At 54.3% G+C, this 23,639-nt stretch overlaps 7 protein-coding genes and 1 pseudogene across 8 annotated transcripts; 6 read left to right on the forward strand and 2 right to left on the reverse strand.

The window, feature by feature from the left end:
• Window positions 1-1,081: 1,081 nt before the first annotated feature.
• Window positions 1,082-5,074, reverse strand: CAOG_05709 (hypothetical protein; the record flags this gene model as incomplete). Its single annotated transcript, XM_004346332.2, has 2 exons — window positions 1,590-5,074; window positions 1,082-1,232 (listed from the first exon to the last, which is right to left on the reverse strand). Exons 1-2 carry the CDS (start codon window positions 5,036-5,038, stop codon window positions 1,082-1,084), a joined length of 3,600 nt encoding a protein of 1,199 aa, XP_004346382.1. The 5' UTR covers window positions 5,039-5,074.
• Window positions 5,075-5,836: 762 nt separating this feature from the next.
• Window positions 5,837-9,747, reverse strand: CAOG_05710 (hypothetical protein; the record flags this gene model as incomplete). Its single annotated transcript, XM_004346333.2, has 5 exons — window positions 5,837-5,849; window positions 6,001-6,169; window positions 6,250-7,772; window positions 7,860-9,388; window positions 9,445-9,747. The coding sequence occupies 5 exons, from the start codon at window positions 9,745-9,747 to the stop codon at window positions 5,837-5,839; spliced, it is 3,537 nt and encodes a 1,178-aa protein (XP_004346383.2).
• Window positions 9,748-10,484: 737 nt separating this feature from the next.
• CAOG_05711 (hypothetical protein) lies at window positions 10,485-12,334 on the forward strand. The gene is made up of 5 exons (XM_004346334.2): window positions 10,485-10,885; window positions 11,356-11,406; window positions 11,489-11,680; window positions 11,827-12,003; window positions 12,092-12,334. Exons 1-5 carry the CDS (start codon window positions 10,544-10,546, stop codon window positions 12,194-12,196), a joined length of 867 nt encoding a protein of 288 aa, XP_004346384.1. The 5' UTR covers window positions 10,485-10,543; the 3' UTR covers window positions 12,197-12,334.
• A 118-nt stretch (window positions 12,335-12,452) lies between these two features.
• On the forward strand, window positions 12,453-14,089 carry CAOG_05712 (uridine-cytidine kinase 1). The gene is made up of 5 exons (XM_004346335.2): window positions 12,453-12,600; window positions 12,726-12,819; window positions 13,048-13,144; window positions 13,249-13,489; window positions 13,669-14,089. The coding sequence occupies exons 1-5, from the start codon at window positions 12,478-12,480 to the stop codon at window positions 13,894-13,896; spliced, it is 783 nt and encodes a 260-aa protein (XP_004346385.1). The 5' UTR covers window positions 12,453-12,477; the 3' UTR covers window positions 13,897-14,089.
• A 975-nt stretch (window positions 14,090-15,064) lies between these two features.
• CAOG_05713 (two-component hybrid sensor and regulator histidine kinase) lies at window positions 15,065-17,806 on the forward strand (the record flags this gene model as incomplete). Its single annotated transcript, XM_004346336.2, has 2 exons — window positions 15,065-16,933; window positions 16,964-17,806. 2 exons carry the CDS (start codon window positions 15,065-15,067, stop codon window positions 17,804-17,806), a joined length of 2,712 nt encoding a protein of 903 aa, XP_004346386.2.
• Window positions 17,807-18,047: 241 nt separating this feature from the next.
• Window positions 18,048-20,785, forward strand: CAOG_05714 (Pyridine nucleotide-disulfide oxidoreductase domain-containing protein). Its single transcript, XM_004346337.2, has 7 exons — window positions 18,048-18,520; window positions 18,732-18,977; window positions 19,075-19,840; window positions 19,965-20,119; window positions 20,221-20,327; window positions 20,422-20,542; window positions 20,628-20,785. The coding sequence occupies exons 1-7, from the start codon at window positions 18,073-18,075 to the stop codon at window positions 20,693-20,695; spliced, it is 1,911 nt and encodes a 636-aa protein (XP_004346387.2). The 5' UTR covers window positions 18,048-18,072; the 3' UTR covers window positions 20,696-20,785.
• A 156-nt stretch (window positions 20,786-20,941) lies between these two features.
• On the forward strand, window positions 20,942-22,563 carry CAOG_05715 (hypothetical protein; annotated as a pseudogene; the record flags this gene model as incomplete). Its single annotated transcript has 4 exons — window positions 20,942-20,975; window positions 21,450-21,740; window positions 21,924-22,023; window positions 22,209-22,563.
• Window positions 22,564-22,752: 189 nt separating this feature from the next.
• CAOG_05716 (hypothetical protein) lies at window positions 22,753-23,499 on the forward strand (the record flags this gene model as incomplete). The annotated part of the gene is made up of 1 exon (XM_004346339.1): window positions 22,753-23,499. One exon carries the CDS (start codon window positions 22,753-22,755, stop codon window positions 23,497-23,499), a length of 747 nt encoding a protein of 248 aa, XP_004346389.1.
• Between the last annotated feature and the right edge of the window lie 140 nt (window positions 23,500-23,639).

The raw sequence follows: 23,639 nt of genomic DNA on the forward strand, positions 1-23,639 counted from the left end.
AGTAGGTTGCTCGTCTCCGATATTGAACCAGGGTCAGCCATACCTTGCTACGCCGTCATCTTACTCACCGATCGAGCGACAGTCTGTCATGGAATTGCATTGGCGATGTTGGTATTCAAGCGATTGCTGATGCACGCGAGTCCAATCCCACTCTGACTGATTTTTAGTAGGGCGTTTGTCCTATCAAGTCATGCTTTCAACCGATGGAGTGGATACTCATTTATGTTGCTTGTTCGTTGCACAGTATTTCCCTCCAGCTTAGCCCTCTTGTACCCTCCTCGTTTCCACGATTGGCGACTGCTGACGACCTTCAGGCCGTGTTTGGCTTGCTGACCAGCGGACGGGAGCTGGAGGATCAGCTCGCATCTCTACCGGCACTGCCGACTGAGATTGCCGACCTCATTATGGACGAAGCGTGTTACTGGCAAGGCGTGCAGCGCACCAATCGAGCCTGTTATTTTGATAGTCTGAGCGTCACTGTGCCAAAGAGCAGCACGGGGAATTCGATCCGTGTAAAGGCAATTCAAGTGCTTCTTGACGCCAACGACTCTGAGCCGTGCGTTGTTAAATTGATTGTCCGAGATACGCAAGGTGCTGTTCAATACGAATGCACTGCGAAACCGACTTTGGTCGATTCGACTCTCTGGCATGTGACAATCCTGCCAGCCAACCATCCTGTCATGCGACAAATGCGCGAGGGCTGGAAGGTTGACGTTCAACCCAGAAAGTCTTCGCGCGGTGTGCGATTCGAGTCGCTTCATGTCGGATATATTGAACGGCAATATGCATAATCCATGCGAATGGAAAAACCCCTATTGTTCTGAACACATTGAAAATCGTACTCCGAAAGCTCGGGCATCCGCACAAAGCACAAAGTAGATCAAAAGCTGGCGAGTGATTCAGTGAATGAACTCGCACGTAGTTGTGCGACCAAGCTCTCTGCATCGTTCCACTTTGCTCGGCGAGTATGAACATGAACGTCAAGAATAAACGAGCCGAGGCGAATACGATGGCGCAATGGCATTTTGTCACTTTTTCGGGGTTTTAGGTTTGGTTTATTGGTTCTTTCGTCTCGACATGTTCAGTTGCGGTCGTCAGTCTCAGATGCTCGGTTCCACGTCGCGACAAACAGGCGCTGGAGCACCAGCTCGGCAAATGTAAAGACAGACTTCATCCGCCAGTAATTGACGCGCCGAGACCGCAATTCTGGGTCTGTGGTGGTTGCCATGTTGCTGCACGACTCAGAAGCGAGTGCAACTGAATGGTTGAAATTCTGTCAAAGCAAAACAACGACTGAACCGAATTGAAATGGACGACAAACAGACAGTAAACATTGGTTGCTGGAATACAATACAACATCCCAGCCAGAGGGAGAAGAACACACACACACACACACACACACACACACACACACACACACACACACACACACACACACACACACACACACACACACACACACACACACACACACACACACACACACACACACACAAACACATGCAGAGTGTCAACGGGTGGACGCCGTGCATAAAAACTTGTGGCCGTTCTGCTGCCAGTCGCTTCGTTGACACGTCTCGGAGCAGTACTTCGCCTGCTTGCATCGTCCGCACGTCATGAGTAGAGAGGCTTCTTGCTGCTTGAGGCAGAACCAACACAGCGGGATGTGATCACCAATAAACAAGCGGTGCTGAGGGTCATCGACACGAATGCATATCGGGCCCGACTGTGGCACACGTGCCAACGGAGAAATGATCTTGATAACTCGGCCAGGCACAAGCAACCTCTCTTGCGCCGCAGAGAGGTTGTAGATGCTCAATATGGCCGGAGCTCGCGATGAGTCTTCGACAATATACGAGATGGAGATCACGCGAAGGCCGCTCCCCACAATCACGCACTCAAGCACACGGTTGTGATAAAGCCTCTCGACGCAAGGGAGAAACATCTCGTCGATTTGAATCGGGGAGAGGGGCAAGGTTTCAGCAGAGGTGATGTGTTTGCTGGGTGGTGCCAATTTGAACATTGAGCTGATTTTTGGGGCCTCCTTCAGAAACTTCACGCGCGACGAGCGATACACTTCAAGGACCTTGGAGGAGAGACCACGCGGCATTAGGGCTTCAGGAGCACGAGGTCCCGACAATACATGGCCGCCCTCTTGAGGGACGGGAATGACTCGGGCAGCGAGGTGCCCCTTGGCGAACATGGTCAAAAGGTCTTCGAGCAGCGCACGGTTTAGCGGCTTGTGGCGCGGCTGCAGAAATCCTGGCAAGGTGCGTTGTGCAGCTATGCCCAGATCGAGGAATTTTTTCGCTTCACGACAATTTCGTTCGACAGATTCAAGGCTTAGAAGAGACAAGAGGCCGAGCTGAAAGTACGCTTCGCATACTTCACGATGACCAAGGTGTTTGTGCTCGAGAAATTGCATGAAGAGTTTGCGCGCTTGCTCGGGCTTGTCACAGATCCGGTACGCAGTGCCCAGTGAATACGTCACGTCAAGTCGCTCAAGGTCGTTCTCGCTGCGGTTGGCCACGATCTGGAAGGCGCGGCGCAGATAGAACAGTCCCTTTTCTTTGTCTTTGTCTGAGGAATCAAACATCAGCTGGCACCCGGTCCGCAGGTTGAGGAAGCTGTCCTCGCAGTATTGGTTGGCAGCCGAGATCGCGTACTCAACCTCTGTGCCAGACAGCAGAGTACGTCTGTCATGTTCCAAGGTCTCGTCTGGATGTGATTGCTCGAGAATGACTCGAAGGACTGCCGCACTTTCCGGATCACAAACAAGCCCGCCGTCAACGGTACGCCTGGCGCTCGCTGCCCGCGAAATGAGGCGACGCGTGCTGTCGGCTGTCACTGGGTTCCTGCGAAATTCATCGATCGCAGCAATCAGCTGACGCTTGGCACTGATCAGACTGCTCAGGTAGACAGTCGGCGAGGCGATGGCCTCCAGCTCGTCCAGCGTGGGATACTGGTTGAACGGTAGCAAAGTCGGAGGAGCGCGGAGCCGAGGCATCATATTGCAAAATTCTTGGACGTGTTGAAGGTTTGTTGGGCCTACTCGTTGAATAGTCGATCGAATCGAAGATGCCAAGGCCGCAGCTTTATGAACGCCGAACGCTTGGGCCGTGTCTGCCCACTGCGCTGCGCGGTCCAACAAGCCCAAGTCGCGCAGTAGCAAGCTCATATTGGTCATACTCTCCGTGCACCCGCCCTCAGCTGCCAGGCGGAAGTAGTCTCGCGCGAGCGCCCGGTCGACGGGTGATTCATCGAGGCCGCTCCAGTGGTACAGGCCAAGCATGTTGTAGCCCGTGGGCGCCTCGAGAGCGGCAGCACGCTGGTAGTAGGGTAACGCCAAGCGTAAATTTTTGGAGCAGCCGATACCATTGAAGTGATTGTTGCCGAGCGAAACAAAAGCGGCCCCAATCGCAATCCGCTGGTCTTTGAACAACTCGTCATCACGAATCGGGACTTGCGTCGCTCTCTCAAACCACGCAGTTGCTTGCGCGATGTCTTGAGCAACGCCTAGCCCTTTCATCAGAAAAAGACCAACGTTGTACATGCCAATCGCGTTGCCAAGCTGCGCCAGACGCAGAAAGACTGGATAGGCTTGTGCAAACTTGCCATCATCTCGCAAATTGTGTGCTTGGATGTTCAGCTGGAACTCCGTTACAAAGGACGAGGGTGACGCAGACGATTCAGCGGTCGAAGTCCCGAGCGATGTAGCAAGTCGTAGAAGTGCATCAAAATTCGCCTGGCCGCCCACTCGGGCCACGTCTCGCTGGCGGAACGGAGACTCGGCGGCATTCTGAAATGCCATAGAATACGCTGAATTCTGGTCCTCTCCACGTTCGATTGTGGCGCGCTCAAGGCGGCACTTGTCGAGCAGCTCGCGTGCCAGGCGTTTCTCGGCAGTACCCGGCTGGAAGCCACTGTACGCGCATTCGGCGTGCCTGCAGGCCTTTGTGTGCTTGCCACACTTCAGATACGCCTCTGCCAGACGGAGGTGTGCCTTGAACGCTGGCGTGCCCTGCAGAAGCGCACGCTTGGCATCATGCTTGGCCTCGACGAAATGTGCGAGTTTCAGATGAGCCGTGGCGCGGTTGGTCAGGAGGACTGCAGTAAGCTCGGACGGATAGTGCTCAACGCGAAGGAGGGCAGCGGTGTAGCACTTGATGGCTTCGTCGAATGCCTTTTGCTTGAACAGCTCGTTGCCAGCAGCCTTCTCGCGCTCTGCAGCCGCGACGGCGTCTGGTGCGGGCGCCGACACTCTGTGCAGTGTTTCGATGAAGCAGGCGTCGAATTCAGCGGCATCCGTGGCCAGTTTGTCGACGAGGGCTGCGCGCAGTCCGTCGCGGATTCTCGCGTACTCGAGCGGCGTAATCTCAGACGCCGTGGCATGAGCAAAGTCGTTGCGATACTTGACAATTTCGCGGACTGCACTGCGATCGATCTCGCTGAGCGGCAACACGTTCAGGATGATGGACCCAAGCACAGTAATGTCCCAGGTTTCCGGCTTCCCCTTGGCAATCTCGGGACGCTGTTTCTCGCAGATTTTTGGCGGAAGCTTCGCGAGCAGAGCTGCACCCGAGCGAGTATCGTGCGTCCATGCAGTCATCGTGGCTGGGGCTGCTGCGGAGGTTGAAGCGGAGGTTGAAGCGGCAGGTGTGGCAGCGCTGTCACTCATCGTATGAGATCCGGTTGACAGTCCCGCAGCACCGGCGGTTCGGTCGTCCTTGCTCTTGCTCTTGCTCTTGCCCTTGTCCTTGCCCTTGCCCTTGCCCTTGCTCTTGGCCTTGGACAGAGGAGGCAGACCAGCGACCCCTGGACCCGTGGTTGCGCTCGAGCTCAGAACGGTCGCTCCGTCGCACTCAGCAGCACCGCCACTGCCACCGCCACCGCCACCAGGGGCAGCACCAGCGCTTGGGGCAGCCTTGCATTGTGCGTCCCACGTGCTAACAAAGAGCTTTGCCAGGACGTTCGTCGCAAGCAAGAGTGCGAGGCTCAGGTTTTGGTAGATTTCTTTTGTTGGAGTACTTTCGGACATCAGCAAGATTTCTGAGAATTTGTTTTTTATCCTGGCAGATTTAGACTGGCCTACAATCCGAACCGAGTGTGAGTTTCTCTTTGGTTGATCAGATCAATGTTACAGCTATAATCCGCTCTCTGGCACTTTTCAGGCACTGAATAGCAGCCAGAATGCTTGTATCCTTCCCTGCGAACTTGCAATAGCCTCTGTGTCGCCGGATGGTAATACGAACGATATGCCATGCAACCCTTCCTTCTCATCCGGGCATTGTAACTGTGCGTGTAGCTCTACGTGTACTCTTAGGGTGCCAGAACAATCCGCCTAAATCACTACGGGTTCCAGGTCCGAATCTCAAAGTGTCATCTAGCCTCTTCTCTCTGCCAGCATCATGTTGCCCATAAATGATAATGTAGATTTCAACTGTGAGCCGGTGAAAAAGTCTGCGCTGGACCGAGCACGGGAGGGAATGGTTGGGAGCGCCGCGAGCGTGCAGGGAACGGCCAAGCCACCAACCCCCACGGTGGACCAGCAACCCACTACTAGGGCATTTATGGAATGGTATTGGTGTTTGAGTCATGGGGTCGAAGGGCGGGCGGATCGGGTCACCCAGTCAGGCTGCGTAGCAGTGAGCATCAAGGGGGCGACAGGAAAAGTTGGACTTATAAAATTTTTTCCTCCTTTTGCGCTTTCCTCCTTTTTGCGCTGTCGAGCTGTTTTCAAGCTCTTCTGCCACGTTCTATGCCGCGAAACTTCAAAGACAAGTTTATCCATGTGTCAAAATTTAAAATCGAATGGGGTCAAGGATGCTGACACCTCTCAGGCGCCGCTGCTGTGAAAACAGTGGGGAGGACAGCACCACAATGACCCAAAGTACAACACCAAGCACACACAATCATACAAAACTTCACAAAAACTCTGGGTTTACAGCTGAATCAAACATTTCAAGCCGTCTAGCACGCACACACTCCTCCAGAGTGTACCTGAAGTCATCGTCGTCCATCTCCTCAGGCTGGGCCTCAAACACGTCTGCATCGTCATCCCGACTCGTGTCGTAGCGTGAAAACCGTCGAATTGTGTCGCGCGCACGGATGGCCGCTGAGCGCCCTCCAGGCGGCCGCAGTTGAGGGGCAAAATGTTCAAACCAATCCTCTGTTGGTTGCGCTGGTTCCGTTCCTGCGGGTCAGCCTCTGGCTCCAATCGAGGTCGTTTCCGACTGGCTGAACGTGCACCATCACTCGCATTCCCAAATGTGGGATCGGAATCAGCAAATGAAGGGGTAGTGTCGCCCCACGGATCTCGAGTACCGCGATTGCTGCGAGAAGGCGGGATGTAGTCGACAAACTGTTGGGTTTTGTACGCAGTCACCGCCGCCCTTGCGCTCTCGAATGCTTGACTGTCTTTGGCGCAAAAGGATCTTGCGACTTCTCGGGTAAGTGCAGCAGGAACACGATGCTTAGCTTTGGGCCGCCCCTTCACTCCAGACTTCTTGCGTCGTGTCCACGAACTGGTCGCCAACGACGCTGCTGCGGATGCAGTTGCGTTACCTGGAAGAACGGTTGAGGCTGACGATGTTGATGCTGCTGCTGCTGCTGCTACTGCTGCTGCTGCTCGGTTGGCTTTGGCAGCAGCAGTTCGCTTTGCCTTGGCTTGGGCAGCTCGGGTAGATTTGGCAGCCTTACGAGTTGCACCACGCGTGCGCCGGGTATCTAATGAAAGAATCCCTCGCTGACCTGTCGCATTCCGCATGCTGTTGCTGCAATTGCGTGTGAGCTGGCGAACGAGGCTTTGCAACTCATCGCCCTGAGCCATGGTCTTGAGACGCTCGAGTCCTTTCTCGAACAGCTTGGAGAGCTCGTCCACCAGGTCGTCGGGACTGGCCACCGTCTCAACAAGTCCAGAGCTGTGCTCTGGAGCATCATCGGAGTTACGCGCAGAAGGTGACGCGCCGTGATTCGGATCGAGCTCGGCGGGGAGGTCCGAGGTGCGGTCAGCAGGTCCGTCTGCATCCGGGCCCGAGGGAAGGTGATCGTCTACGGCCATGTCAGAGGTGCGAGCAGGTCCGTCTGCATCAAGCTGATCGTCTACGGCCATGTCGGTTGCGCCAGTCGGCAGGGCATCATCGGCATACGCAGTATTGGCTGCGGACACAGCAGTTTCGCTTGCAGGATTGACGGGTGCTGAGCGGGACACGGGACACACTGGTGGCTCTTCGAAGAGAGAATGGATTTGAAGACGAAAGTTCTCGATGCCTCCAAAGTGCCGCGCGACGGCACGGATATGGCTGCAAATGAAAGCGTGATCGTGCATGGCGCTGCAAAAGCGCCGCTCGACACCAACGACCACAACATCTGGGTACTGTTGCTTCAGCGCTTCGTGCAGCTGCTGCAAACCCTCAGTCAAGGGCATGCCACGCGTCTGATAAAATGGCTCAAGGTGAGCGTTTGCGAGTTCGCGAATTTGGAGTAGATCAAGCTCAGAAAGCGTCCGCTGAGGCAGAACAAGTCCTACACCAAAGTAGCGATGAAGCTCCAACACCTGACCGGTTTCCACGAGCTTCTCTGCGTGCATCTCTTTCTCAAGCAGTAAGGAGCGGAACTTTGGAAGGAAGGCGACATTCGGCTTGTCGAGTAGCTGGCGTTGGCGTTGCAAACAGAAGTGCTGGTTCGTGTCCCGAACAATCCTGATTGCGAGACCTGCCAAATCGTGCATGCGGTAACCTTTCAGAAACTTGTACTTGAACGTGCCGAAAAAGCTATGGGGGAGGCAAGTCGCAATGACATGTCAACAAGGTTCCAAAGTTCGGCACGGGACAAGCGACTCACAATCATCACAAGCTTACCGCTCAATCAAATTGTTGGTGTGGCCTTGATCCAGCGCATCACGCACCAAGCCAAGGTGGAAGAGCGTCCAGGTTTTAATATCTCGTTCGTTGAGCCACTGAGACAGAAAATAACCTTGGAACTCGCCGGCGGCATTGAGCAAGCTGTTGCTCGCGTCCTTCAGCTCTTGTGCATTCCTGGCATACCGCATTTTAGCCATACACGAGAGAAGATCTAGTCTGCCCGGGTACTGGCGCTCCACCGCTTGGCAGACGTGAAACCAGCAAGTTGCCACCTGCACACCCGGCACCGCCTGATTGATGCAGTTTCGCTCAGCGCCGCATTTGTCGATGACGATGCGCACCGGATTAAACGCTTCACCTACGGCGTGCTTGACCTCGGACAAGAACCGCGCATATTCATGCTCGCGATCTCTGTCGGAGATCATGAACGCCAGCGGCACAACACCAGCGCCTGATTCGTCAGCAGCAACGAGTGCTGTTGTCGCCCAGTCGTAGCGGTTGACTGAGAAGGTTGAATCCAGGAACAGGACCTTGGGACGAAGGGCGTCCCACGTTGCCCGCTGACAAGGCGTCATTAAAATCAGAATGTTCGACTCCCTCAGGGGGATTTCGAGGCAGCTCTGGCAGTCGCAGTGAACAAATTGATGATAAATGACATCGCTTTTGTCGCCGTATTGGCTTTCGCCGGGGCACTGCCCATCTTGGTAGAGCGAGTGAGGGTGAGAGCAGGCATACGACGAGGTTGACGCGAGAAATTGGTCGATGCGCTGCTGGTCGGTTCCATGTAGCTTCTCGCTGCTTGAGTTGACTATCATCATGCGAATTGCGTCTTTGGTGGGATACCAGCGACCAGAAGTGTACGGTACGTTCCAACTTGAAAGAGGGCGAGGCGGCGGGTTGAGAGTTGGCCCTTCCAACTGCGCTACAATGGACGCCTCCGAGCACCCCTTGCGCACCAGATCCATGACCCACTCTTTGATTTCAGGATGCGCGCGCTGCTTGAAAGCGAGCGAGCCGTCGGTGCAAGCCATGTCGTGGCGACCCATCTGCTCGAGCTTGAACCCAATAAGGTGCAGCTCGCCGTGCGTGTGTTGGCCAAGCTCCGTCAATCTCAGGCCGAAACTGCAGGATCCGGCGCCGAGCTCCGGACGTAACTGAAAGTTGTTGTCAACTCGCTTCTTGCTGGAGCAGGCGCGAATAAATCGTTGTTGGAGAGTTGGTGTGTCTGGCACGGTCGTAGGCGGCCTCGACGGATCGCGTCTATTGAAGCAATACCAACGGCGTGTTCGAACAGGAATGAGCGTCGTACTAGGGCTCCACTGCGGAAGTCTGTCTCGCTCCTCCTTGGTGAGATGGACTCCCCTGCGCTTCCGAGGCGTTCTTGAGCGGCAGTTTTCGTCGTGCCCGTCTTGGTCGTTAAGAGATTCAAGAATGTCGTCCCTATCATCTTGCATTACGCTAGTTTCGTCGTCGGCCAAGTCGGTGGACGCGGGTTGCACGGAAGACAATCTCAAGTTTTGTTCGCGCTGTGAAATCGCGACCGCGGGATGTTGGATTTGCAACAGGGGCAACGCAACCTGACAGAAAGATGAACGCATTCGGGGTGTGCAATCGTCTTGTTTGACGGGTAGAACTTGTTCTTGACGCCAACGACTGGACACCAAAACTGAGGGTTTGGGCGGAAGGCAACTTCTCTAAAGTCATGGGTCTGCAAGGCTCGCTCCACATCGCCGTACGTTGGCAGCGCCTCTGGCTGGGCAACAGGTACATCCAGATCCATGAAGCGATCCTGGCTGGCGTCGGGAACGAGGTCGTGAAGGACCACCAGCCGCACACTGCATGTCTCGTAGCTTGGTTGCGGCTGGATCTCCTCGTCCTCCTCCATCTCGCCTCGTGCGCTCGCTGGCTCTTGTGTGTCGGGTTCTTATGCTTGGATGAATTGCTTGACGTGTGTGTGTGTGTTGCAGGTCTGGTCGGTCTCGTGAGGACGGAAAAGTACAAGAATCGACCTGAGACCTATGGCTCTGAAGAACAACAGAAAAGAGTGGCTCAATCCAGCCCAAAGTGGTAAAGATCCAGCTTCACACAAAATCGCTCCCCACCGCGATCGCCCCGCCATTGAGCCAAAACGGTTGTAAATATCATCTGTAATCACCCCTGAAAAGTGCGCGGTCCGACACCGACTGGACACGTCGGAAATCGAGCTCGGCAATGGCGACCGGCGTTGTGGCGTTCTTCTGGGGGTCAAAACAGTGTTTCTATCCTGCGCGCTTCCTCGCCGTAATAGTACGCGATGCACCCTAGGCAGTCGGTGTGCTCGATTTCGAAAATGCGGGGGGTGCAAAGTTGAGCAAAGATTATGATGCTCTGCTGCACTGGTCCTGGAAGAACGCTTGTGGCGCTGTTTTGCGGTCGCCTCGAGGCCATTTTGATTTTTCGATTTTCTGAGAAAACCGCTCATCTGAGCACCGCCACTCCTCTGACACTATTATTGGCCACATCAAGTCGATCACAATGGTGGGTCGATTATGGTGATATCTCATGATTACCATTTTACCATTCATTATGGAACCCGTAGGGATTTAGGCGTATTGTTCTGGTTCGTACTCTACTCTTAGTCTTGTTTTCTCAGATACTTGTTTTCTCAGACACTAACAAACAACCCCAAAAACCAAAAAAAGATGCCCGCAAACAAGAAAGTGCGCCTGGAAGAGCCCGTTGCCGAAGAGATTGTCGACGATGAGCACGAGGAGGACGTTGAAGACGAGGGCGAAGACGAGGACGGCAGCGAGGGCGAGGAGGCCGATCTGTTTGACGAGGTGCTCCAAGCCGAGCCCGCGCTGCTCCAGGTCCAAGAAGAGTTCCGTGAGCGCTTTGCCACGACCAGCCGCGAGCTGGAGGAGAAGATCAACGCGGCGGTCGTCGCGGCCAACAAGAGCCACTGGCGCACGAGCAAGCAGGGACTGGTCGCAGAGCGCGACGCCAAGCTCGTCGCAGCCGCGCCCCACTTCTGGCGCAACCTGGTAAGATGCAACAGACAAGGCCAAGCGCATCCACATCGATCCGGGATCCCTGAGCGAGAACGGCACAGAAAGCTCCAAGACCAAAAAGGCCATGAGGGTCGGATCCGAGCGCGGACAACCGTGAACGCGTGAAAGCGGGGCTCACGATGATGCGTTCTGTGAAATGTTGCTCGGAGATCTGCAGTTGAGGTCGATGGTGGTGGTGGTGGTGGGGGGGGGAAGGAGAAGGGGCGGAAATGGCGTCGTTTGAGATCCGTTGCATTCTGCATCGATTTTACGATGATGCGTGTGTGTGAATGTTGCTTGGAGATCTGCAGTTGAGGTTGATGGCCGAGGGTGGGGCGATCACGGATGATGGGAGGGCGAGAAAGAGTCGTTTCCAGTGGATTTTGATAGTTTCTGCCATGCTCTGCTCTGACTCACGGATTTTACAATGTTCTCTGTTTGCATTGGGTGGGTGCGACTCGTAGCTGCTCAAGACCGCTGCTGGTGATGGCAAGCTCCAAGCAGTCGACAAGCAGGTCAGTTCGACTTGAGGTCGACTACTAGTTTCGCTCCATGCTCTGTACTTTTTCTCTCATTGCTCACCCTCTTTCGTCGTAGATCTATGAGGCTCTCAGCTATGTTAGCTCCAGCCTTGATGTGCCGGAGGGCAGCGCGTGCTCCGTCACGATGCATTTCCACCCCAACGATTACTTTGAGGATGCCTCCCTCACCCGTGTCTTGCCCGGCCAAGACGAGCTCGGCACCTCGGCTTTCGAGCCCATCACTGTCCACTGGAAGCCCGCTGGCCAGGTTTGTTTGACTTGATGGTTGCTCTTTTTTTTTTTTTTTTTTTTTTTTTTGTTCGCCATCCTCCATTTCTGATCACTGACGGGTCTACTGTTCTACTTGTGTGTAAACTTTTCCTTGACTCGTCTTGTCCCCCCCCCCTTGAATAGGCCCTCGTGACCGCGTACAACGCTCGCAAAGACGGCAGCGCCGCCGCCAACGCCAAGCGCAAGCGCACTCCCGTCGCGGAGCCCGGTTTCTTTGAGCTCTTTGTGTTTGGCGAAGACAGCTCCATCGTCACCTCACAGCTGATGTGGCTGCACCAGCAGCACAACCGCCTGGCCGGAGTGAGTCCAGTTGAATGCTCGTCTTTTTTTTTTTTTTTTTTTTTTTTGCAATGTGCCACGAGGAAACTGACGACTTTCCGCCTAACAGGACGAGGAAGACGACGAGGATCAGTTCGAGGACATTGATGACGATGACGAGGACGACGGCGAAGAAGGCGAAGATGAAGAGGAAGGCGAGGACGAGGACGAGTAACAAGTTCGCTCGTTCAGCTCTCGTTGCTGTCACCAAGCCCTGTTGTGCGGATGATTGCAATCCTAGTGTGTGTGTGTCTTCCATTTGTATTGTCTCTTTCCTGCTGCCCCACAATAACACTTTGAATGTTAGTTGTCATTTTGCACAGTCCCTTCACTTCACAAACCCCCACCCCGACCCCCACTCCCAGCACCCTGATCGATCAATATCCTTGCATTGTCTTCCTTACTTTTGCTTTCATGCAGTCTCTGTTTTCTATTCATTCTGCATTGCACTATCAAATGGCTGCAACGGGCCCGTTCTTTATTGGCGTCGCGGGCGGCACTGCGTCCGGCAAGACGACCGTGTGCGAGATGATTATGAGCCAGCTCGGCATGAATGACATTGACCACAAGGAGCGCAAGGTACAGACCGACCAGGGGGACCGGGACCGGATGGGGCTGATGCTGGTCTCATACACGAGGCAATAGGTGGAGAACTCTGCCGCGACATGTCTGCTCACTTGGTGGACTGCGTCTGGATTGCGTAGGTTGTCATTCTGCATCAGGACAGCTTCTATAAGGTCCTCACGCGGGAGCAGAGCGAAGACGCAGCGCGCGAGGCATACAATTTTGATCATCCAGGTAACAAATGGTGCTGCAGCGCTTGCTGGATCAAGGCTACGTGTATCTATAGCTTGGGGAAAGGCATTGTACAGCTATTTTGAATTGCTTGGGAGGTGGGAGGGGTTGGGGGGGTGCGGGGGAAGGGGAACAAATCTCGACCTATTGAGCACAAACTCAAATCTGAGTAACTGAGAGTTATTTTGCAACTCACCTGCTGTTGAACATGATACGTGGTCACGTCATCAGACGCATTCGACTATGAACTCATCGTCTCAACGCTGGACAAGCTGACATCGGGCCAACCTGCCGAGATTCCAATTTACAACTTTAAGACCCATTCACGGTAAAAAGCACAACCTTTGTCGACCAGAACCGCTGCAAGATCATTGCTAGAAACACACACTGACATTCACCCTTGCTATTGTCGTTCTCACCCTCTCCATACAGAGAGAAGGAAACAATCCTGCTGGACAAGCCAGACGTCGTCCTGTTTGAGGGCATTCTCGTGCTGTATTCTGAGCAGCTGCGCAAGCTCTTGCACATGAAATTGTTTGTCGACACGGATGCAGACACGCGACTTTCTCGACGTGTTTTGCGCGATATTGCCGAGCGGAACCGACAGGTGGAATCAGTGTTGCGACAATACCTAGCTTTCGTGAAGCCGGCCTTCGACGAGTACATTTTGCCAGTCAGTTGTTTTTTTTCTCTCCGTCTCTCCATCTGCGTGCTTGGTTGTGCGATGTGCGGCGTTTGGGGTTTTTAGGGGCCTGTAGTTTTGGTTTGCTGATTTTTTTTTTTTTTTTTTTTTGTGCGTGTGTGTGTGGATCTGATTTTGTGGGTTTCGTATTTTTGTTTGGCCTGCTGCAGACGAAAAAGTACGCCGATGTCATCATTCCTCGTGGCGCTGACAACCTGGTTGCCATCAACCTCATCTCGCAGCACATCAAGAAGATTGTCAACACGCCTGCTTCCAAGCGAAGCTACGCTTCGGCGCAGGCCAGCCATCTGCCAAGTGACATTTCTGCCTCCAGCAGCGGCTTGGAGCTCAAACGATCTGTCAGCAAGGACAAATCTGAAGCCGTTCGCCCTCACTAATACAGCGGACAGTACGTCATTTGTCTGTTTCTTTCCTGCAAAACTAACATCCAACTTTATCAACGCAAATAAACCTGGTAGTCTGCTCTCGTGTCCAGTTGTGTGGAAAGCAGCAGCTGCAAAAAGTATCAGCAACATTTCGCATGAGCTTTATTCCAGCACTACAAAACAATACAATACAATACAATACAATGTATACAATACAATACAATACAATACAATACAATACAATACAATGTATACAATACAATCCAATACAGTACAGTACAAAAGGGCGCCCTGTTCCGGGTCACGTTCTCATCGGCTTCATTCTTCAGCCTTTTTTGCTTTCCCGCCGCTCCTTCCAGCTTTTCTTCCACATCCATGTTCAGCTCTCCCAATACACCCTTACACTCCCAATGCAACACACTCTCACTTTATCATCGCTTCTCGTCCATCCTTTCCAATGTCGCTCTTTTCTTCCCTTTGGTTTTTTGCAATGAATCATTCTCCTTCCAGTTTTTTTCTTCCACATCCATGTTCCGGTTGCCCCTCTTCAGCTCTCCCAATCAACCCTTACAATACAATATCGCTTCTCGTCCATCCTTTCCAATGTCGTTCTTTTCTTCCCTTTGGTTTTTTTGCAATGAATCATTCTCTTCGCCGATTCCCATTTCATTTCCCCCGATTTCCCTTCCCAATCCGATCCCATCCGATTTTCCCCTCCAACGCACTTCACTCAATTCCACTCGTCTTTTTCGTCCTTTTTTTGCATCGCCAAAAAGCAATGCATTTTCATTTCTGATTCTCATTCTCACAACTTTGTCAACGTTTCACGATTTCGAGCTTCAAAAACAAAAAAACCAAAGAAACCTAAAAAACTCAAACTTTCAGTCTTTAAAAAAATCTCGCGACTTTTTATTTTATTGTATTTTTGTTTGAATTTTTCATTGACAACACTTTTTTTTTTTTTTTTTTTTTTTTTCTTTTTCCTTCCTTTCAACAAACAAAAAAACAGCTCAACTTTTTGACGAACATCAACAACAAAAGTTAAAAAAAGTTTTTTGCTTATTTGTTGAGTTGTTGAACAAAAGAAAGAAAAGCGAAACGAAAGGCGAAACGAAAAGCGAAAACGAAGGGGCAGCGGTTTTATAAGACACGAACGAACAAAAAGAACAAAGTCTGAATCATGGAACAAGAGCTCGTTACAACGCCAGCGGCAGGACTGACCGACCGCGCGCTGCTGCTGGAGCGCTTCCGAGGGACGCCGATGCACGTGTCGCCGACGGGGACGAACGAGACGCAGCGGCTGGCGTCGCTGTGGTCGTACCGCGTCATGGACAGCGGGCGTGAAGAGCAGTATGACGACATTGTCTCGCTCGCGGCAGACCTCTGCGCCTGCCCCGTCGCAGTCATCAACTTTGTCGGCGAGGAGTCGACCTACTTTAAGGCCGCGTACGGCATTGGCGGCTCGGGAACGCCGCGCAGCATCTCCATCTGCGACCAGGCAATCCGCCGCAAACCGCCAACCTTGTTCCCGTCGCTCTCCGCAGCCGCAGTGATGGAGGGCAACCCGCTCGTGCATTGCAGTGGCGGCATGGAGTTCTACCTGGGCGTCCCCATCATCGACCCGCGCACAGAGCAGGCCGTCGGAGCGCTGTGCGTCGTCGACTACAAGCCCAGGACGCTCAGCGACGCCACATTGAAGGCAATGTCGCTGCTGGCAAAGCAGGTCATTGCGGCACTCGAGTCGCGACGGCGCTTGATTGACCTGATTGAAATGCAGCAGGAGCTCGACAAGGCAAACAGGCTCAAGGAGCAGGCGCTGCAGGCTCGCGAGACCTTTTTGGCCAGCATGTCGCACGAGATTCGCACGCCGATGAACGCCATTCTCGGGCTCGAGCGCCTCATTTCAAACACGAGCCTGACGCTCGAGCAGCAGCAGTACGTCTCCATGATCCAGACCAGCGGGCGCATGCTCCTGACGATTGTCGACGATGTGCTCGACTTTGCCGCCATGCAAGCCAACGACGGCCTCGTCAAGCTGGACGAAGTCCCGTCCAGCCCCATCGAGGTCATTGAAACCGCGGCAATGCTCACGCAGAACATGGCCAACGAGCGAGGCCTTGCCTTTGGCCTGTTTGTCGATCCAAAGGTCCCCAACAGCCTCATGCTCGACCGCGTGCGATTCCAGCAGGTTCTTCTCAACGTCCTGACCAATGCGATCAAGTTTACGCGTCGCGGCCATGTCGAGCTTCGTGTCACTGGCGAATGGGTCACATCCACCAGCAGTACCACCGCCGAGGTCACCAACGACAACAGCAACAGCAACAGCAACAGCGACAACAACAGCAACAACTCGCTGGCGCCGCCAACAGACGCCCAGGCCGCAGCGTCACCAGCAGCCGCATCCAGCGACTCGCCGCGGTTTAAACTCCGTGTCAGCGTCAAAGATACCGGAATTGGCATCTCGCCGGCTCAGCTCGCCACCTTGTTCCAGCCATTCAGCCAAGTCCATCACAGCCGCGGCGAGCTCGGCGGCACAGGCCTCGGGCTGGTGATTTGCTCTCGCCTGGTCCGTGCTCTTGGCGGAGAAAAGCTGGATGTCGAGAGCACCGAGGGCGTTGGCTCGACCTTTTCCTTTACGTCGCTCTGTCGCCCTTCGCCGATCCAAGAGCTTCCCACCACACCCACTCCTCCCACCACAGCATCATCACCCGAAGCACCGCCGGCCTTAGCGAATGGTGCCAGTCACCGGGTGTCCCATCCCAACCTTGACCGTCCAGATCTGGATGGTTACCAGCTCACCATCGCTCAACGCAACCTGCTTGCAAACAAGAAATGTGTCTTCCTGGGCGCAGTCACAGTCTCCACTGCTCTCTGGCTCGAGCTGCTTTCGGCGTATCAAATCAACGTCCAAGTGGCGAGTTCGTTCGACACCTTCTTCTCAGATTACGACACGGCCAAGGCATCCACCATTGACATCTTCCTTGCTGATCTCGACACTCTCCGAGTCATGGAGTCGACTCTCCTCAACGCGCTCTGTGAGGTGGGTCCTGTGCGTTTGCTGTCGATCGCATCGCATCAGCTGGTTCTTGTCGAAGAGAAGGTTCGTCGGCCGAGTCTAACTGGCGCCGATCAACCGTCGAGCAACGGTCATTCCGGCACTCCCGAGCACGCCGCCGCCAGCGACAGCGCCCGGACGATCGAGTGGCGCTCGGCAAGTCACCAGCGCAGCTTGCAGAGTCCCCTGCGAATGACCGAGCTGGTTCGCACCCTGTGCTCGCTCTTGGCCCAACCGCTCCCAGTCGCACTCGCAACTCGCCGATCTTCGTCATTGATGCCTCAAGTCACCGAAGTGCCCGCCAAGCCAGTCGCAACGGCTCCATCGCCCAAGGCTACCGTTGTCGACCCGAAGGCCATGCCCTGCTCGGAGCGAACCACGACGCCACGGCTCACGCCCATCGCTCCCAACTTTCCGCTTCGCATTTTGCTGGCAGAAGACAACGTCATCAACCAGCGCGTGCTCGTCATGCTAATGCGCAAGCTAGGGTATGAGATCCAGGTTGCCGAAAACGGCCGGGCTGTTCTTCACGCGCTCGCGCGAGAGACGGCTCGCGGCCGCGAGTTTGAGTACCAGTGCATTCTCATGGATGCGTCCATGGACGACATTGACGGCCTGGAGTGCACGCGTGTCATTCGGTCCCAGCAGCTGCCAAACCACATTCGGCCGTTCATCATTGCCCAAACAGCCAACGCCACTGCTGAATACCGCGTCGCGTGCCTGGACAGCGGCATGGATTGGTACATGACCAAGCCTATTCTGATTGACTCGCTGACCGAGGCTCTCAAGGCGGCCTACCACTGGCACGAGCAGAATCCACTGCCAGCCAAGGCCCTTCCTCCGACTGCGTCCGCCGCCGAGCGGTGAAATGTCACAGCGTGCATCTTGTGTGCGCGTGTGCGTGTGTGTGTGAGTTGTGCCAGCCAGTGTAAGACTGGTCTTGTCTGTTCTGTTTGGTGTTTGCTTTTGTGTTGTGCTGCCATTTTGATTTTATCTCCATTTTCCCCCATCCCCTGCTGTTTTTTTTTTTTTGTTATGCTTGATCCCCCCACACTGAATATATCAGCATGCAAGTTTTTGTTCCTCTCCTACGAAATCCCAGTCTTCCTTTCTTTTTTGTTCAGCAATCTATAATGCTCCGACTCGCTGGATCACGATTGTCCCAACAGCACCGCGGATTGCTCGCCGCAGCCGCCCGCCCGCTCGTCCAGTCGACGCTCGCGCCGTCTGCACACTCGATTCCACCGAGCCAGAGCGCCTGCAGCGGGAGCACTGTGGGCAAGGGATTGTCCGACGCGCCGCCACGACTCTTCAGCCGCCCGATCACGACGTCCGCCTCGCCAGCCGCATCAGCCTCGCCAACCTCGCCATCAAGCTCAAGCGCAGGCAAACTTCCGCAGTCCAATGCTGCGGTTGGCGCGGGGATTACTGCTGCGTCCAAGTTCGACGCGGTGATTGTCGGCGGCGGGCACAACGGACTCGTCTCTGCCGCGTACCTCGCCAAGGCAGGCATGAAGGTCCTCGTGCTGGAGCGGCGACACGTCCTGGGCGGTGCTGCAATCACGGAGGAAATTGTCCCAGGTGGGTCAGACCTCGCTTCTCCTCATGATTTGTGATTTCTGAGAGATTTGGGGATGAATCAGTCTCTGAGTATATGTGGAGACAATCGCACTCAGAATTGTCACTAGAGTGACCATCATCGTGATGATTGGCCATCATGATCAACCTCATCGCTCCAAAAACCACACTGTTCGCTCACAACATGTATTTTTGTTGTTGTTGTTTTTGCCAGGTTTCAAGTTCTCAAGAGCCTCGTATCTGCTTTCACTGCTACGCCCGGTGGTGATTGAGGATCTCAAGCTCAAGCAACATGGCCTCAAGGTGCACATGCGCAACCCAAGCTCGTTTTCGCCTCTCCGCGATGGGCGCTACCTGCTGATGGGCTCCGATCACAAGCTGAACCACGAGCAAATCTCCAAATTCTCGGCAAAGGACGCCGAGGCGTATCCCAAGTACGAGCAAGCGCTCGATCGCATGGGTGAGTAGTGCAGCAGCATTGCAACTTTCAACGTCGCAGGAGGCCTCGTTGAAATCGCTCACTTTGGACATTTTGTTGAACTTTTTGAACCTGGCAGCCACCGCCATCGACCCGCTGCTCGACAGCATCCCATTCTCGGGGCGCTCGTCGCTTTCGTCGTGGTCGCAAGTGCAAGCTCTGGCCAAAACTGCCGTCGGTCTGCTGCCCCATATGCAGGAATTCTATCAGATTCTCACCGCACCTGCTTCCAAGATTCTGGATCGCTGGTTTGAGTCCGAGCCGCTCAAGACCACCCTCGCGACGGATGCAGTCATTGGAGCCATGGTTAGCCCCCACACTCCAGGCAGCGGCTATGTGCTCTTCCATCACGTCATGGGCGGCGTCGAGGGCGTCCGCGGCGCCTGGGGCTATGCCGAAGGTGGCATGGGCGGCGTGTCGAGCGCCATTGCCTCTGCAGCGCGGGCTGCCGGCGTGACCTTGCAAACCAACGCCACCGTGTCCTCCATCGTGGTCGACGAGAGCGCCAATCGCGTCAAGGGCGTGAAGCTGCAGGACGGCACGATGATTGAAGCCAAATACGTTCTCTCCAACGCCACACCCAAGGTGACCTTCCTCGACCTGATCAAGCGCAGCGCCTTGCCCGACGCGTTTGTGCGGGATGTCTCGACCATTGACTACGCGTCGCCTGTAACCAAGATCAACGTCGCCATCTCGGAGCTGCCCAACTTTACAGCTCTTCCGAACAAGGGCAAGAACGTGGCCGGGCCCCATCACCAGACCACCATCCATCTTGGCTGCGAGACCATTCAGGAGATTGATGAAGCGTTCGTTGATGCCAAGTACCGTGGAAAAGCCTCCGAGATGTACGTTGTTTTTTGTTGGATTTGGTTTTTTCGTAATCTTTGCGTGGGTTGGCTGCCGCGCTTTTGATGGCATGCTCGGTTTTTTTTGTTTCCTAATCGCTCAACTGGGCTGTGTCTTGTGTAGGCCTGTGATTGAGATGTGCTTGCCTTCCGTGCTCGACAAGACCCTGGCGCCCGAAGGAAAACACGTCGTCTCACTCTTTACGCAGTACACGCCGTACAAGCTGGCCAAGGGTGACTGGGACGTACCTGGAACGCGCGAGGCCTATGCTGAAAAGAGTACGTTCCAGTGAGGGGGTGTTTGCGGCCTGGTTTGAGCTTTGAGCTGACCAAAAATTTGTGGAAAATTTGTTGCTGCTCTACCCTTTGTCCTACACCAGTCTTTACGTTGATTGATTCATACGCTCCAGGCTTCAAAGCATCCGTCCTTGGCTATGATATTCTCACTCCGATGGATTTGGAGCGCGTGTTCGGGCTGACGGGTGGAGTAAGTTCCAGTCAATTCGAAAGCGAGTTGGCATGATCAAGCACGCGTTGCCTGACTGGTGAAACTCTTTTTGGTTTTTTTTGGTTGAATGTAGAACATTTTCCACGGTGCCATGGCGCTGGACCAGCTGTACTTTGTGCGCCCCACGCGCCAGAGTGCCTCGCACAAGACGCCCATTCAAGGGCTCTTCCTCTGTGGGAGCGGCGCCCATCCCGGTGAGTGTTTGTTTTGCTGTTAGCGTTGTAGTGTCCTTGTCTTGGTTCTGACTGTGTCTGTCAACTTTCTAATTCCCGATGCAAGGTGGCGGTGTGATGGGAGCTGCTGGTCGCAACTGCGCCAACGCTCTGCTCGCCTCCGCCGGTCGGTAATTCGCGGTCTCGTGGTTTTCCATTATTCGTTTTTCCTTTTTGTTTTGCATACAGCCTGCCTCCAATTCAGAATCGTTCAGTTTCACTGCAATCGTCCATCTGCAATAGTTGTCGCTCTTTCCCTCTCTCTCTCTCTCTCTCTCTCTCTCCTTCCAATTCTTCACTCAAAATTCGCCTCTGGTCATTTTTCTATCATGATTCCACTTCCATGCGATTCCCATTCACTCACTCTTTTTTTTTTTGTTTCAGTCTTCCAAACATGCTTTTCATTCGCGTTCAAGTACGGTTTTTTTTTTTTTTTTCTTTGTCTTGGCTGTTTTTTCCTTGCTCTTTTGCCGGCTTTTTTCCCCTCTTCTTTCTCCATTTCGTCTTCCATCACTTCATTTCTACGATCATGTCGCTTTTCAACCCTTTCTTCTTCATCATCTGCGCAACCATTCAAAACAAGCCTCGTGTTGAAAGCTGCAGCGAGCGTTTCGCTGTTCTCGAAGTCAAAGTCGCGAGTCTTCCGTCATCACTGCGCCACCTGTGTTTTTTTGAGGACTTTTGGTTCTTCTTCTTATTCCACCCTCTGCTTTTTGAATGACTTTATCTTAATTTCCATCATTGCACTCGTTTACATCCCTGTTCTCGAATTTGAAGAGTGTGCTGGGATGGAAGTGGGAAAAGTCGGGTTTACGGGCACTGTCGGCGTTTTGGCCGCTCGTTTTGGTGTTCTAACGTCTTGCTGTGTGTGTGTGTATCATTGGTGCAGTTCTCGCCGACTGACGACGACCCCACCCAGGTCCAGCTGCAACAACTGCAGTCTCAGCCCCAGGCGTCGTCTGAGCCGCGGATGCTCGCGCTGAGCGACGACGTGACGCTCGAGACGCTGCTCGGCATTCTCAAGCATGCTGACGCGACGACCACTCCAACAACCCGCGCTCGCTCCACCACGGATGCATTTGCTGATGATGATGCGCCAGTCTCGGCATCGTCGTCGTCGTCGTCGTCCGAGGACTTTGCGTTGCTCCCGTCGCCCTCCCTGCTCAAGTATCTGGACGTGGTAAGGCTTTTCGATTTCGCACTGCGATTCAAACAAACAAAAAAAAAAAAAAAAAACGCAGAGTTGCTGAGATTGTAGCGTTGATGTTGGAGTTTTTGCTGTGATACTGTCGTGCGCCTGGACTGGACCATCCCCAATTCTCACTGGGCTTTCTTCGTTGCTCCTTCTTGATGTTTTGATTAGGACGGCGATCTCATCACGCTGGCGTGCGAGGAGGATTGGCAGGAAGCCAAATTGCACGGTCTGCACCCCCGCGACCACGTTCTCCAGCTTGTTGTCAACGGTAGGGATGCCTCTTTTTTGGGGAAACGTTTATTTTTTGAGGTGGGCGTGGGAAGAGAGGCGAGGAGGTTTGACACCGAAATGTTTTTGCTCGATGTGCTGTTTTTGTTTGTTTTTTTACGTGTCAACTCACATCTCCCCTCACCCCTCACCACCACCGTTATGGGCTTTTTGTGTCACTTGCAGCATCCGAACCATCCGCGTGGCCACCGCTTCCCCAAGACGCGCAGCAACGCTATGCAGAGATTCTGTTGAATTCGTCCGAGGACGACGACTACATGTTTGTCGCACCCTCGCGAGCGAACGTGGCAGAGTCACCCGCGGCCATCGCTGCAAACGAGCAAGTACAACAAGACAGGAATGAAGACGCTTCCCCCGCTCTGGCCGCTGCTGCTGTTGCTGCTGTTGCTGCTGCTGCTGCTGCTGCTGAAGAAGACTCTCCGCTGGTTGTGCTGGACGACGAACCCGTGTTCAACTGCAACGCCCAGGCCCCGGCCGAGGCTCAGGAGGAGCAAGTGACATTGCCCGTCGTCGTTGCTGACATTGTCGCTCCGTTGCCGACAGTGCCGTGTGTGCACGGCTCGATCCCACCGCGCGAGTGATTTTGCAAGACCGAGCAACCTGCAGCTCCAGCGCTGCGCGCCCCGTCCCTGTCGAGACTGCGAGCGCTTGCTCGGCCTCAACTTCTTGCTCCCCGCCTGCGCCTCCCTCTCCCAGCCCGTTGGACCAGATGCAGGCCAAGTTTGACGATTTTAAGCGAAGCGACTTTGTGCGTCGCTGCGGCGAATCCAAGGACAGCGCCAAGGAGGCACTAAAGGAGACGCTTGTCGAGCTCAAGCAACTCAAGGACCAGCTCAAGCAAGACATCAAGCCCAAGGCAGCCGCCGTGGCTGCGGCAATCTTGGAAGCCTTGAAGGACTTTGGCGATTTCACCGAGCGCCAGTTTAACGCAATCAAGGAGGCGATCGCCGAGGTTCTCGAGCGGCACGACGACTCTTCTGCATCTGCTGCTGCACCGGCAGAATCTGCGAGCGACGAGGCTTCGAGCAGCAACAACGACAACTCTGCCTCGGCTGCAGTGGAAGCGCTGGCGCAGGCACCTCGCAATGACGCCGACGCTGATTCCAGCCGCACTAGCAAGAACATGAACAACACCAACGAGCAGGTTGCTGCGCAAGGCGAAGAATCCCTTGCCCGCCCTGACTCTGTCTATGGGCGCGAGGCGACCGCTCCGCCACAAGAGATGGAGACATTCTATCGATCACGCTCGTCCGTGGAAGGCGTTTCGACCGTAGCGCCCGCTTTGGCCCTGATTGCTCGCGAAGCCTCGGCGGAAGGTGTTGACGCGCGCATCCACAAGTGGTCGCACGAGCTCATCCGTCTCTCTGAGATTGGCTTTGACGATGTGGACCGGAACATTGGCCTGCTCGAGGAGTGCAACGGCGATCTTTCGCTCGTCATTCAGCGCCTGCTCTAAAAAAGCGGGACGCCTGCTCTCAACATGACAACGTTGGGTTGTGTTTTGCTGATGTCGTCTTGTTGCGCTCCAGAGTGGCTGTCGATGGTCAAAAGAGCGATCTTGTACCAGTATTTCGTTGTTGTATTGTGTTTCGTTTG

Source organism: Capsaspora owczarzaki (genome assembly GCF_000151315.2).
Source record: "Capsaspora owczarzaki ATCC 30864 unplaced genomic scaffold supercont2.9, whole genome shotgun sequence".
NCBI classification, from domain to species: Eukaryota; class Filasterea; order Ministeriida; family Capsasporidae; genus Capsaspora; species Capsaspora owczarzaki.

Bases quoted from the DNA above. Each gene is read 5' to 3' on its own strand.
- CAOG_05711 (XM_004346334.2), top strand. From the start codon at position 10,544: ATGCCCGCAAACAAGAAAGTGCGCCTGGAAGAGCCCGTTGCCGAAGAG. The intron at 11,407-11,488 runs GTCAGTTCGACT...CTTTCGTCGTAG, and splicing joins TCCAAGCAGTCGACAAGCAG to ATCTATGAGGCTCTCAGCTA. The intron at 11,681-11,826 runs GTTTGTTTGACT...CCCCTTGAATAG, and splicing joins ACTGGAAGCCCGCTGGCCAG to GCCCTCGTGACCGCGTACAA.
- CAOG_05712 (XM_004346335.2), top strand. From the start codon at position 12,478: ATGGCTGCAACGGGCCCGTTCTTTATTGGCGTCGCGGGCGGCACTGCG. The intron at 12,601-12,725 runs GTACAGACCGAC...TGGATTGCGTAG, and splicing joins TTGACCACAAGGAGCGCAAG to GTTGTCATTCTGCATCAGGA. The intron at 13,145-13,248 runs GTAAAAAGCACA...CTCTCCATACAG, and splicing joins AACTTTAAGACCCATTCACG to AGAGAAGGAAACAATCCTGC.
- CAOG_05714 (XM_004346337.2), top strand. From the start codon at position 18,073: ATGCTCCGACTCGCTGGATCACGATTGTCCCAACAGCACCGCGGATTG. The intron at 18,521-18,731 runs GTGGGTCAGACC...TGTTTTTGCCAG, and splicing joins CACGGAGGAAATTGTCCCAG to GTTTCAAGTTCTCAAGAGCC. The intron at 20,328-20,421 runs GTAAGTTCCAGT...GGTTGAATGTAG, and splicing joins TGTTCGGGCTGACGGGTGGA to AACATTTTCCACGGTGCCAT.